At 38.5% G+C, this 13,747-nt stretch overlaps 1 protein-coding gene across 2 annotated transcripts in view; it reads left to right on the top strand.

Moving 5' to 3' along the window:
• The window catches only part of PRKCA (protein kinase C alpha), a 155,797-nt gene that overhangs the window by 50,781 nt on the left and 91,269 nt on the right, over positions 1-13,747 (top strand). For both annotated transcript variants that reach the window (XM_059828371.1, XM_059828372.1), the window contains exon 3: positions 10,174-10,256. In XM_059828371.1, the coding sequence (XP_059684354.1) occupies positions 10,174-10,256 (83 nt within the window). The remainder of the gene's footprint in view (positions 1-10,173; positions 10,257-13,747) is intronic.

Raw genomic sequence — 13,747 nt, 5'->3', positions numbered from 1 at the left:
TAATTTACATGTTTATTTGCAGTAATTTCACAATGAACAACGTCAAAAAAGAGAATGGCAAATCACAGAGTGTAAAGTTGAAAGACCAAAAGGCAACTTTCCTCTAAGATGCACTGAATTGCTTCCTTTAGTTGGAATGAAAGCCCTCAACAATTAACATCATGTGTCATTAAGCTCTTTGTGAGATGAAATCTTTCTTAGTCGCTAATCATTTGTCTGCCAAGAGGAACAAGTAGACTTGGAACAACAGCTAGCATTTTCCACGTGGGATGTGATCATGCAATACGGCATATTCCCTCTCCTACTACCCCAGCATCTGCCCTTGCTGTGGAGGTCACTGTGCTAACCAGGCACATTCCCTTTACACAGGAAAAGGCAATTTTTATCTGATACTGCAACATCGTGTTTAGGACAGCACAGTTTTCCAACAGCAACAGGATTAAACATGGGACTACTCTACTAGTAAATTTTAACGCAAGTGAAATATCCTGCCGGTCAGAAGCTCAATAGGTGGAAATGGCCGAAGATGCCACTGACCTAGTAGGACTAACCAATTGCAAAATTGTGATGAATATACAGTGCGATGAAGCCTTAAAAATGGTAAATGTAATCCTGAGCTGCAGCAGTGAAGCTGAACATTGAGCATCACTGTAGAAGTTACAGACGAGTTCCGATATATAGCACCATACCTAACCCTGATCACACTTTTTTTTTTTTAAAAAAAAAAAAAAAGGGCAAGAGAGAGACTGAGGCACTTGATAGGACAAGAGGAAATGGCCTCAAGTTGCACCAGGGGAGGTTTAGATTGGATATTAGGAAAAATTTCTTCAGTGAAAGGGTTGTCAGACACTGGAACAGGCTGCCCAGGGAAGTGGTTGAGTCATCATCCCTGGCGGTTTTTAAAAGACGTGTGGATGAGGCGCTTGGGGACATGGTTTAGTGGTGGACTTGGCAGGGTTAGGTTAACGGTTGGACTTGATGATCTTAAAGGTCTTTTCCAACCTAAACGACTCTGTGATTCTAAGAAATTTCCAAGCACAGTACGTAACTGCACTGCAGACCACGCGACTGTCGCTGCCTGCTGCTGCTGCCCATGCCGGGCTGCTGTAGTTGGTGCCAGTTGATGCTGTTCATGTGTCTTTAGTATCTTCCCCTTTGTTAGTTGATTGGACCATTATTTTCATATAAGTTATAAATTAACAGGACTGTAATATTTATGTATTAATACCTATTTTGTGTTCAGGAAAAGAAAGCTACCAAATTAGAGATAATGTAGAATAAATTACCAGATCTGAATCTTAATAGTAATTACAATCCAGCACCAAATGGGAATGCCTGTACATCTTCTAACTGAAGATACTACATACTGCACTGCAAATACAGTAATACAATGAATCCTGACAATTTCATTCTATCCAAATGATTTGGTTTGGCATCTGCAAGAGACTAAATAATGCCTTTCAAGGGGTTTTTTGTGCCTTTGGGGCACAAAATTAGTATCTTTCATTTTTAATGCAGTCATTTTAGCACAGAATATATCATAGGACAGGCTACAGAATTGATGAATCGTGCAAACAAAAATGAGCTAATTGTTGCAGTTTGAAGTGCAAGTTTAACTCTTACAGAGATAATCATTATCATTAAGCAATACAAGGTGAGTTTTTTGTGACAAGATTTAAGAAGTTTTACATTTATCTTTTGATTTGAACCTTCCCCATGCTGAAAGAAACTGGAAAGAGCAGATGAGATTGGACTGGAGAGAAGGAAGCGTGTCTGAGCTCGTGTTCCTGTGGATCAGTATGATGATTTTCTTCATACTTAAATTTATGTCATTCTATACCAGGCGTAAACATTAAATGCCACATAAATGCTGTAATAAAATTTCTTTGTGAAATTAGATCTTTCGTCCTTTAAAATGAAGTGCTCTGTTTTCTTTTAAAAATTAAATAAATACGCAAGGCATGCGTATTCTGCTTTAATACATCTGAAGCCCCATTACACTATTCTGGAATCGTGTTATGTGAAAGTGAACGTCAAAGGATTCTATCATCTTTTTAATGACTTTCACATGTGTGAATAAATGTAGAATTGTGTGATTATCCTTGTTGCATTAGTAATTGGGAATTAGTTATCTCATCAGGATTGTGTCCAAACAGGTATCGCAGGAAGTTTATTTCTCATAATTTCGTACTTGGGATATGGCTCGGTTCGTTTTTCGATGTCATCCTGGCCTCACTTCTTCCCATCCTGAAGAAAAATAAATACCGTCTTTTGGCAATAATGGAATTAGTGCGTGGATTGTGTTTGCTGGCAAGTTAAGTTTCATTGATTTTGTTAGTGTGTTATAGGGTTTCTCAAACACAACTGAAAACCTCGACTTAAATTCAAAATCTACTAAAATACTTAATATTCAGCTCTTGGCATTCAGATCTGGCATTTCACTTGTTGTATTTGTGTCCATACGAATCACACTCAAAGAAGGAGATGTTTTGGTTTACAGCCATCAGTAGCTTGATTTCATTGAATTATGAAGTGAAGTGCTGAGAAAAACAAGCTATAATATTAGTACTAAAATATTCTAAAATATTTCTAAGCCTCACACGTGCCTTACAGCTGTACAGGCACGTTCTCTGTATTTCATCGGTTTTCCGTGCTTCGAGCTGTGAACGGATTGAGACATTACTGTGAAGCGTGGCGCAAGCTGTGTTAAATTGACCATGTGGGTGATTTAACGTGAGATGAAAGATTAAGAAATCGCATAAGTCTTTCAGACGTTTGTCTTCAGTGCATTAGGCATCTCATGACTGAACAATAAAGTTTTCAGCTTGGTTGGCAGCGAGGAGCAGCTCTGCCCACGGCAGCTTCCCCGACTGGGGCTCCGTCGGGCTGGTCCCGGGCTCGGTGGATGGAGGCAGAAGTGGAAGAACGTGGTGTGTGATGGCAACTGGGCTTGTGAGAGCAAAGCCACTGTGATCGCTCTTAGTTTTAGTGAAGGTTTTACTCGTTGAGGATTTCCTCCTTTTGTCACGCTAGCTGATGTGACTGGGATTCAATGAGACCGTGTCTTGTAGCGTTGGTAGAGGCAGTTACCATGATTTTCCAAAAGCTCTTTGCTTTCTGTTGGCATCCAGGATTCCAGCTGCATTATAAAACAAAAGAAAACCCAACAGCTGCATTCTGGAGATTGGTTTCTTGTTGTATCCTGTCGTTTCATACAGTCTGAAAATACGTATAGCCTGTGCCGCTTCCTACTGCTCACTTTCTCGGCCCTTTATTTTTGCGTTAGGTAATACACCAAACTGAAGGCAGCTGCCTTATTTAAGACATCCCATTTCTGCTGAATTAGTTGAAAAAGTTGAAGAACTAATGTTCCTGTTCACAAGAAACATTTTGTGGGCTTTCGTATTGTGTTAGTTCTTTAAATGAAAGAGACGTGCTGTTCCTTGCTGTTGTGCTTGTACACGGCTACGAAGCAGATTATAGCAGGCACCCAGAGTGTCTTTGTCGCTGGCATACAACATGTTAAGATCAGCAGATTTTTTCAACTACAGTGAATTCATACTACAGAAGTGATATAAAAAGTCTGTGATTGTGGGTCATCTTTTTTGCTGTTACAAGTTCTTGAAATAGCTATTCCAGCTCTGGTTTTGATAGATGACTTCTGGGTTATTATTCATTTATAAAATGGGACACCTCAAAGGAGAGAGATTAATAGCTTTGTGAAATTTTAGCAAGGACTTCACATAGAAACTGTGATCTCTCTCTTTTAAAAAGTACATAATTAACAACTGGGTTGAAATGGTGTTGAATACTTTATATTGCTTTAAATACTTTAATATTTTGAAACTCTGCCTCAGTTTTGCAAACATTGCACTACAGTTTTAGGGGAAAAACCAATATCATGTATCTTCTTTTCCCAGTAATGGAAGGCACAAATGACAAATCTGGTATAATATGTGTCTGAATATAGTATTCAGACAAATCTGAATTTGTTATGTGAGGTATTTCACTAAATCCAAACTGTTTTAAAAATCTGTTACATATATAGCTGCAGGTATATATTTATAATTTTATCCTGCTGTTCTACCAGGTCTGCCGAAGTTGTCTGGGTAAATGAAAATGTATATGCATTCTCTGCCAGGCGTACAGGCTGTATTTGCACACTGCCGTAGATCTTGCAAAGCCAGCTTACCGGCGACATCCATCTGTTTTATACTTAGCGTAAAGGAGTTAATGACCTGAGTAGTTAAGACTGTCCAGACGATCTGTATAATCCTTTCACACAAATAAGATACTGTTGCAGGTAACCATTACTTTCTCTTAAACTTCTAAAAATATGTAGTAGAGGTCTTATTTCTGTCCTCCCCCCTACTTATTTACCCTAATTGAACTTGACAAAATTGAAAATCTCTGCAGCAAGGACAGATGTATGGATCTGAGGATACGCAAACCAATTATTGACTGGCAGACTTGGAGCTTAGCGGTGGGAATCAGCCCTAATTTATCAATATTGATTTCATGTAGGCTGTGCACTTTGACTTCTAGGTGGGTTTTTGGTGCTGCTTGGGGAGGGTAGTTGGAGGTTTGCAGAAACTGCAATGAAAATAAAGACAATCCTTGAAGCAAGCAGTGTGCAGCACTACACAGATTAGTGCTGTAAAGGTGCTGTGTGACCTGAGCTTTAAGAAGCTTAGTAACAGGTTAAGGTGATGGGGGGAGACGGTTGTTTTTCTTATTAACTATGTTATCCTGGAACAGACTGCATCTTGCTGGGCTGTAGGCTGTTTTAGTGAGAAAGGTGTTGTAAGTGCCAAGTGGAAGGATTGCATATAACAGTTGTAAGCGTTAGCCAGGGTACTCTCTTGAGACAGCACTCCCTTCTAGATGGCGTGAAACATTGGCAGAAAAACTAGCTGATGTGTTATAAATTATATATGTTGAAAAAGTTTGGGTTATGCAATTCTTAAAAATTCCCTGCGGATTCAGTATACTAATAACATTCAAAGGTAGCACTTCTTCTGACTTGTGTTTGTTTTATAATCTACACCCTTGTTTATATTTAATATAAAGAGGATTTTAATTATGTTTTTACAAGTTACAATCATAATACATTCAGAAAAAGAGAAAGACAAGTATTGCTAAATCCTATTTCTTAATTGTTACTCTTCTTGCTCTGGAAATATTCCCTGTTCCTGAGTTTAATCTATTCCTAGTAAATTTATCTAAACAGTACTGCTTATTTAAATAACAAATGTAGTCGGTATTTAAATGATTTGTCTATTTTGAAGTAGTACCCTATTTCCGTTTAATGTAATTGCTATATTTAATCTTAGAATGAACTAATGCCTGCCATGTGACAAATTCATTCATTGCTTGGTGTCGTGCAGAAAACAAGCCAGCCAGTAATATGGGCCCCTTGGGGAAAGTCTGTGGCCTCACTGAAAACGCAAAGCATGTGAAACAGCACATAAAAATTATGCAGTGCTCCAAGCTACTGTAGAGGCCCTTAAAGTTCTCTAGTGTACTCTGACAGTAATTCCATGCTTATTAGACTTCTGTTGTAACTCCTTAGTCCAATTCAGAATAAATTCTTTTTCAAAACCCAAAAGCAGAAACCCAACAACAAATATTGAGTATACGCAGAGTAATTTCCCTGTTGCTGCCACCAGACCTCTTCTACCGCTTCCTTTGGAAGAATCAATACTTGAAACCTAGAAACAAATTATGTAGGCAAGAATATGGATACCTGTTGTTGTTGGGCAACTAATTATGTCATAACAGCAGAGCCACAGCTTTAAAGTTTGTTTAGATGGGGAGATAATACGTAATTTTTATGGTGGTTACGATTTTATAAACTTATCATTTGAGTTGGGAGAATAGTCTTGACCATTACAAAAATGAGTCAAAGATGACTTGAAAAAACCTCACTGATTTCGCTATAGACGATAACTGGCGGCTCAGTTAGCCTCTCTTAGAAATGTATTCTCTCTGCCCTTTAGGTTTGCAACTTCTTTTTTTTTTTTTTTAACTGAATAAATACATACTGTGTTTAGTAGAGATATTAATGTCTATTGGAAAGGCTCATCTAACCTGTTGTTTTTCTTCCAAAAGTGGGAGTATAAAAGTGTTTTTTAAATATCTGTTGGACTTTTAGGATAATTCTAAATTGTAAAGTATATGACTTTTGTCTTGATATTTTTGCCCCTAGTTCTTTGGAATGCTTGTGGCTGTAGAGCTCTTCAGACATATGGCTAAATGATGTGTGGGTGACTGGGGCTCAACAAAGGCGCTTCTCCTTTATAGATCATCTAATAGAGAAGATTGCCTCTGTTATTTATTGCTGTAATATTTCATTTCTGTCTCACCGGTATGTGTCATATATGAAAGCTACTAGTAACAGTATTTTTTAGCAGATAACTCTCACCCAACAATGTATCATGATAACCTTCGCACATCGCATAATTTAGAAAACAGTTTGAAATTTATGGCAGTGCCTTCTAACTCTAAGTGACTGATGACTATATATATATATTATTAGTAACAACATATTTTTCTCAGTACTGTGCACCGACAGAGAAGTGTTGGATAGAATGAATTGCCCTCCATTATGTATCATAAATCCCACAAATCATGTAGTGCATCTTCTGCTTGTTTGCTTTGGGAATGCATTGAGTGCTTCTTACCACATTCTTCCTTCTTTTCTTGATAGCCATTTAGCATTTTCTGCTCTCCGTAGCTTTGCTGGGAGGATGGAGGGCGAGGGATCAGCCTGGTAGATGCAGCCAGTGGAGAGCTAGCAGTTAGTCTGTTTTTGCAACACAAGGCCTGTTTTGTTCTCTCTCTTAACTCCCTCTGCCCTCCCCGTGCCCCCTCCCTGGCTTGCTGAGAGTGTTTCTCTCCAGCAAGTCCAGAGCTGGAAAGGGTGGAAGCTCACAACCATACTATATATACACCGCAGATCATAATCACGCTGTCAAAACCCGAAAATACCTCAATAATTTTCTTTTTAATTTTAACTGTCAGCCTCGAGATACCACTTGCTCTCGAGCTACTATGCGTAATGTGTGCCAGCTCGCTTCTACTTATACTCTTGTTAAAATGTAAAGCAACAAATTTCCTGGCAGTCTCTGCAAAGTAGTGTAATATAACTTTCATTATAAGGAGGTGGTGAGCATAATGTGACTTCTTAACAGCTGCAATAAGTGATGTGAAGCTATTAACATCTTTTCAAAACAAGTAACAAGTGAGAGGTTATTTTTCATCTCTATTCCTAAAAAAAAGGCATGTTATTTTAAGCAGATAACATTTTGTTTGCACTTATCTGAACTAAGTAAATTTTTACAGGAATTCTCTAGCTCTGTATTGCTTTGTGAAATTAAGAAAACTTTAAAAACTAATGCTAAAATACGCTCTAATGGCGGGATTTCAAAACGAAAATTTGGATGTTACATTTGTATGGATGTATGGAAATGATGGCTGCTAACAAGGGATTTTAGTTCACCCTTATCCTTTTCCCTTTAGTTTTATGATTCCATGAGAGTTGCCTATTCCATTGTTTATTTTTATGTCAAACTGTTTGGTTCTCAGTTGAGTATTCTCAAAAGGTGAGACAGGTCTGATGCTTTTTGAATTGCTTACTAAGGAACCAAGTTCTTCAGAGATACGTAACCCATTACAAATACAAATGGGAAATAAAGGAAAAAGAATTGAGACTGCCGGTGTTGAGGTGCACACAACAGTCAGTCTGTTAGTAGGCTGAACAGAAAGGTTGTAAAAAATTCAGTGGTCAACAGTGATAACTGAAGCCTTAATAAATGACTTTTTTGAAGTGTAGCTTAAAGTGCAAAAGGACAAAAGCTGTCTGGTATTCTTATTTTGGCAGCTGAATTTCCATTGTGGTGTGATTAGCATCGTTTTAATGGAAGTTAGTAGCTAAAGTTCATAACCATAGAACGAGGCTGTAGCAAAGAGTGGCATTGTTTTTCCTACGTATCTATCTTGACACTGGTGATATATCATATTAAAAACAAGGTCGACATTGTCTTTAGTTGAATGAATTCCTTAACACGCTGTGAGAGGCTGTCAGCTCGGAGATGGGCTGTGACTATGGTGTTTCATAAATACTGCCCAAAATAGATGTCCAAATATGCAGAGTTTTTGTAACGTACGCTCTTGCTGAATCAAGGCAGAGTTGGAGTAGCCAGTCTAAGATCCTAATTTGAAAGGCAGGCATTGGTAAAGCAGCTCAGTTCTACAACCTTTCCAGAGATATTTCTCAGATCTTTTGCACAGATTATTGTGTTGTATTTTGCAACTGTATGATCACTGTGTACAAAAGTAATTAGTTAACTTTTCTGTTTTCTGAAGGATGTAACGAGATTATTTTTTTGCATGTGATTTACTCCTGCAAACATAAATCAGGCTATTGTCTTGAAGAGTGGAAGGTTTGGAACCAAAAATACAATTTGGAAGTGGAACATTTTTCAGCTGCAAGTAATATTAATAGTAATTGCCACTTAGTGATCTTTCAGTTGGTAGAAACAAACCATCAAAATGATAATTGTAGGATTCATTGGGATTTAGATTGATTAACAAACTAGACCACCAAGTGGGCAGCATACATTGAGCCAGAACTCTGGCTCATGTGAAGTCGGCAGAGCTTATCTGGAATCAGTGGAGCAAAGCCCATTTTATTCCGTTTGCCCAAAGAATAAACATATGCCATGTCAGAAATAGAACAGTTGGAAACAATTGCTGCATGGGATGGTGATGAAAAATAGCTGGAGAAGGATATAAGGGTGATTAGACTTCTTTAAAGCCAGACGGCTGACTTAAGAATGTAAATGAGGCCAGCCTGGCATTATGGTGGAATCATCGTTGTATGCTGCAATGACATGAAGGTACACTTGACAACATCTTTCTCAGCTCTCTTCATTAGGTGGAAGAAATTCATACACGTTTTAAATAGGAAAGAGAACTGTTAAAGGTGCTTCATGAAATGAGCTGTTTAGAAAAATTGAGATAATTTAATTTGGTTTCCATTGAAGTTGAGGAAATTCAGTGTTTGCAATTGCCAATCAATTGAAAGCTATTTTATTCTTTAGAAGTCTCCTTTGAAATAGTGTATTTTTATGTATTGCAAATGCAAAATTTGAAATGTTCAGGGAATGTATTATCTGTAAAGAAATTGTGGATTACTCTTGAATCATTTCATTATAATCTCCCGACTCACTGCTTGATAGTATGGCGTTTATTTCAAGATTTTCACAATCTCAAATCTAGATTGTTTTTTTGTTGAAATGTGGACCAATTTTGAAATATCTGAACTAAGCTTAACATTAAGAAAGAACCTGTAGTGAGGGTGAAAAGCTAAAATACCTGCTTCTCAAAGTAAGCACACTCAAGCAAATTGTTCTTTTTATGTGGTTTGGGGGGACATGTAAGACCTATGCTGTGTGATAACCTGTAGCCTCGGTCACATGATATAATTGAATTGAAATAAGCTTTCCTTATCTCAGAAAGAAAAAGTTCTTTCAGATCATTCATAAATTTTAAATGGGAGTCATATTGTAATCAGGAGCTAATTTTCTTTTCCCATTATCTCCTGCCATTCTGTGATATGAGAACACTTTGTTCTCTACAGCAGTCTTCAGTCAGGGCTTTGCTTTCTCACAGAAGTAATTAACTGGTAAAGACATTGGATCTTCGCAGACATCTTCACCAAGGCATGCAGGTGAACAAATCCCCTACCCAAGGATGGGTTTCATTCCAGCTTAATGTTCCTCATTTATGCCTCCTGCTCTTGCCTGAATGCACATTGACAGTTCCTCTTACAGATGGGGATTTAGATTCAGGAGATGTGTCTTCGTAGAATTGTTCATCCCACACTATATTTTAACACTGTGGGCTGTCTTAAACATTAAAAATTTATCATTGTGTAGAGTCTTTTGTTTTTTAAATGTGGATGCTTTTCTCCTCTTTAATTATATTGTTTACTTGATGTCTGCCTTTCTTGTGTCTCTTTATTTAACATCAGACTCTGCTTTCTTTCATTGACTTACAGGTGAAATATTTGACTGTAAGTTTTATTTCCTCTGCAATTATATTTGTTACAACAGAAAAAAACCCACCAATGTATGCCATTCTAACTGTCGGTTTCTCTTTTCTTACTAGTTTGCTGTTTTGTGGTTCATAAGAGATGCCATGAGTTTGTCACCTTCTCTTGCCCTGGGGCTGACAAGGGACCTGACACTGATGTAAGTACACCTAACTGTGAGAAAGAATTACAAACAATATCAGTAGGCTCTTTAGGACAGATAATTGTAGTCTGAGTGTTTTTTAACAGTTCTGAAGTGAATATTTATGGACTGTAAGATCTTTTTTTGGTAAGAAAAGTAAGAATGAACGTGTGACTAAGAACAATATCCCTCAGAACGTGACAACCCTGAGCTGTTTACCCAAGCATGAAGCCAGCCTTTTATTTTTGTTTGCTTTATGTTGGATGTATTTGATATTAACAAATCCCAGGAAAGGCTGAGGCTTTTTCTGAGCTTTCTTTGTATCCATCTTATCTCAAGGCATATCTTCAGAGCTGACTCTGGTCCTTGTCCTGTCTGCACACAAGGATCTATAGCTCCAATTAGATGACAGTTTAATCTTGAGCCAGCTGGCTTATCTGAGATAGGTTTTTGAAACAATTATATTCGTGCTTGAGCTAGTATACCAGGCAGGATACACCCATTCTATCTTGCTCTGTCAAGACTTCTATATGCACGTAGCATTTTTGGTCAACAACCAGTTTTTACTTTCAACACATCTGCTTACATGGTGAGACACATGTACGAGAATTTTGTGTCACCCTGCTGAAATAATAAACTAATCTTGTTTGTTCACATAAAAATAACATTTCTTTGGGTTTTATAAATTCCACTTTACAGTGAAGTAATTTAACATCTGCTTATGGGAACAATACATTCCAAGTGTTCTTTGTCTGAACGGCTCTGTTTTGTTTCTTGTAACATATTCATGCTCTAGATTGTAGGCTATTATCTCCTCTGATGAAATGCACCAGAAGACTTTTCTTGCTAGGTTTTAATGAGCTTCTCATGAATTGTTTTAATATGCTAGCCGTGAGATCAATGAACAATGTATGGGCAGAAGCCACAAGGGGTTTTGGAAAATTTGAGATGTTAAAAAGTTTTCTTGTTTTTAAATTTAAGTACAGGGAAATGTTGAAGAACTGAGAAGTATTTTAAAAACAGTTTATTTTTTAAACATTTCACATAATCTAAATTTAGGTATATAAGAAAAATGCTTAAGTTAAGACTGTAGTTACCCCATTCAGTTTCTCCTGTTTAACTGATAGAGAGAGTCATTTCCAGAGAGCAAACCAGGTCTTAGGTGACCTCAGTCATACCTGTGGTTGGTCTTTCTTCACGGGTCGCAGAGAGTTGAGTGGGGGTGAGATCTGTCAGTCTTGTGGCAGCACACTGAAGATGGTGGCAGAAACACTGCTGTCCTCAACATCCATCTCTTCTCTTTCCGACTTTCCCCCTGCCCCATCCCCAGTTATGGAGAGGTGACCGTCTTGTGAGCCCGCTCCTGAACAATATCTTTCCCCAGAGATCACCTAGCTTCAATTACTACTACTTTGGCAACTGCTTACAATGGAAGAAGCTTCGCAGTACTCAAAATATCATTGCTAAAATCAACTGAATGATGCTAAAAATAGGATTGTAACTGAAGCCTTTCTTTTCACCTTTCCATCTTTTTCCGTATTCTGTTCTGGTAACTTATGAAATGATCCATTATTTCATTTGTATCTGTATCTCCAGCCGTCTTTTTCTTCCTATTCACTTTTTTGCACTTAGCTTCTCATCTCAAATTTTCTTCATCTTTCATCAGCTGCTCCTGCTGCAGTCCTGGTTATTTGTTGCCATTTAAAAGCCATGACGCCCCAAAAGAGCATTGCTCCAACAGTGAGATTCAGAGTATCTAAGCTAAGGGCCCTGCTGTGTGTGGATGCAGTCAACAGAAGTTAAGGACATCCACAGATCAAGTCAGGGTGTAAGATTCAAGAAGTCAGGATTCAAGCACGGAGCAGTTACGCTGATTACCTGTGCAAAGAACGTGGGTATTGCCAAAGGTTCATTGAGCATGTTGTATGGGACCAGGGTGTAGGAAATGCCAGTGCAGCTGCGATGCATTCCTCGGGAGTTTTGACAGTCATTCAGGGCTGTACATAAAGCACCTCTTTCCACTTAGTGTAGAGCACAGCTTTCGGAAAGGAAGTCTCTTAACTGAGCCAAGGTCAATTTTTATGACAGAAGTCAAAGGAAGAGACTCTTGATAATAATGTAGTAGTTGGAACACTCACTTGGAAGCCAACGCAGAGGCTGACAGGCATTCACAGAGCCTCTCTGTAACGCAGGAAGCAAGCCAGTCCTCAGTCTGGGTTTTGCTCATAGCTTTCCTCAGTGCATTTTATCAAAGGAGACTCTACTATTAAAACAATCGTGAAGGCAGGAACAGGAAACCAAAATTACTCTTCATACCCTTCTTTTTCTGAAAGTTCTTGAATTCTTTAAGCTTTGAAGGGAAGTGTGGAGATTGGCTCTGTCTATAGAGTGTAACAGTTAAAGCAGTCTTTTGGAATTTGGAAGGTGTGGATTTCAAGTGCCTTGAGCTGCAGAAAGGATGAAATCCAGGTCTCCCCTGTCCAGGTGAGTGTTCCTGTCACTAAACTGGCATACAGAAGGTAGGTGGCAACACCTACTCTCTCCCCATCTCCTGTTTCTAAAAGAAGGTAGCCATAGTGGCTACTTTTGGTGCTGTCCAGGCGACATTAGGTGTAGTCAACCATTTGCATCCCACTGGATGGCATTCAGGTGATCCTCTGAATTCTGTAATTCTCCATACGCCTTCTATACTGCGTACATGGGCAGTGCCAGTGCCAACGCTGCACTGCGCTGCCTGCTACGGGACCTGCTTTCCTAGAAACTCTCACCTGCAGTTTGTTAGGCAACAATTTACTTATCAGGTGAGTGGTGCTATTAGCAAACTGAGTAAAGGTCACCGTCCCCAGATACCAGCCAGGGTAGGTGCTAGTGCCAGAGTCATCCGGATGCGTGTGTCTGTGGCTGGTTTAGCAGCGGTCAGGCTGGGTGAAATGCAGCTTCACTGATGTCAGTGGCAAAACACCTGTTAGCATCAACGGGGCCAGAATTTCAGCAACAGTCTGAACAGTTAAACAATGTCTATTTAGTTACTTGTTCTCTAAATACAGTTCCTACCTACAAGCAAAACATTGCTGATTTGCTTTGGTCGGTCCTAAAAGACAAGTGGAAAAAAATTATTAAATCTAGTTTTATCTTAGTGCTTAGTTGTGATATAGGGTGTTAATGGAAGTTATTGTTGATTGACAATTTTAGGGGTGACACTCGTGAGTAGGTCTTCTGTATCTATAATGAACGGTTTGACTCTTGAAAGCGTTCTTGATTATTGTTTTTAAAACATGGGTTCTTCAGGGTTTTTCTCCTCGAGTTCATAAATGAGAACACACATTTGTGTGTGAGGCCATTTAATTTTATAAAGAATCTCTTCATGGTTATAGAATCTGTGATGTGGCAGGTTGTTAATAGCCTTTAGTATTGCTGACTGCATTTTGTGATTTGTTTTTTGGCCTTGGTGATTAAATAGATCAGTCTAAAGCCTTATTTTAGTATTTGGGTTACCAAATGATCATTTT

The sequence above is a fragment of the Gavia stellata genome, chromosome 22 (genome assembly GCF_030936135.1).
Source record: "Gavia stellata isolate bGavSte3 chromosome 22, bGavSte3.hap2, whole genome shotgun sequence".
Classification (NCBI taxonomy): domain Eukaryota; kingdom Metazoa; phylum Chordata; class Aves; order Gaviiformes; family Gaviidae; genus Gavia; species Gavia stellata.
The sequence above is the reverse complement of the archived record's forward strand: the minus strand, read 5'-3'. Positions and strand labels throughout refer to the sequence as shown.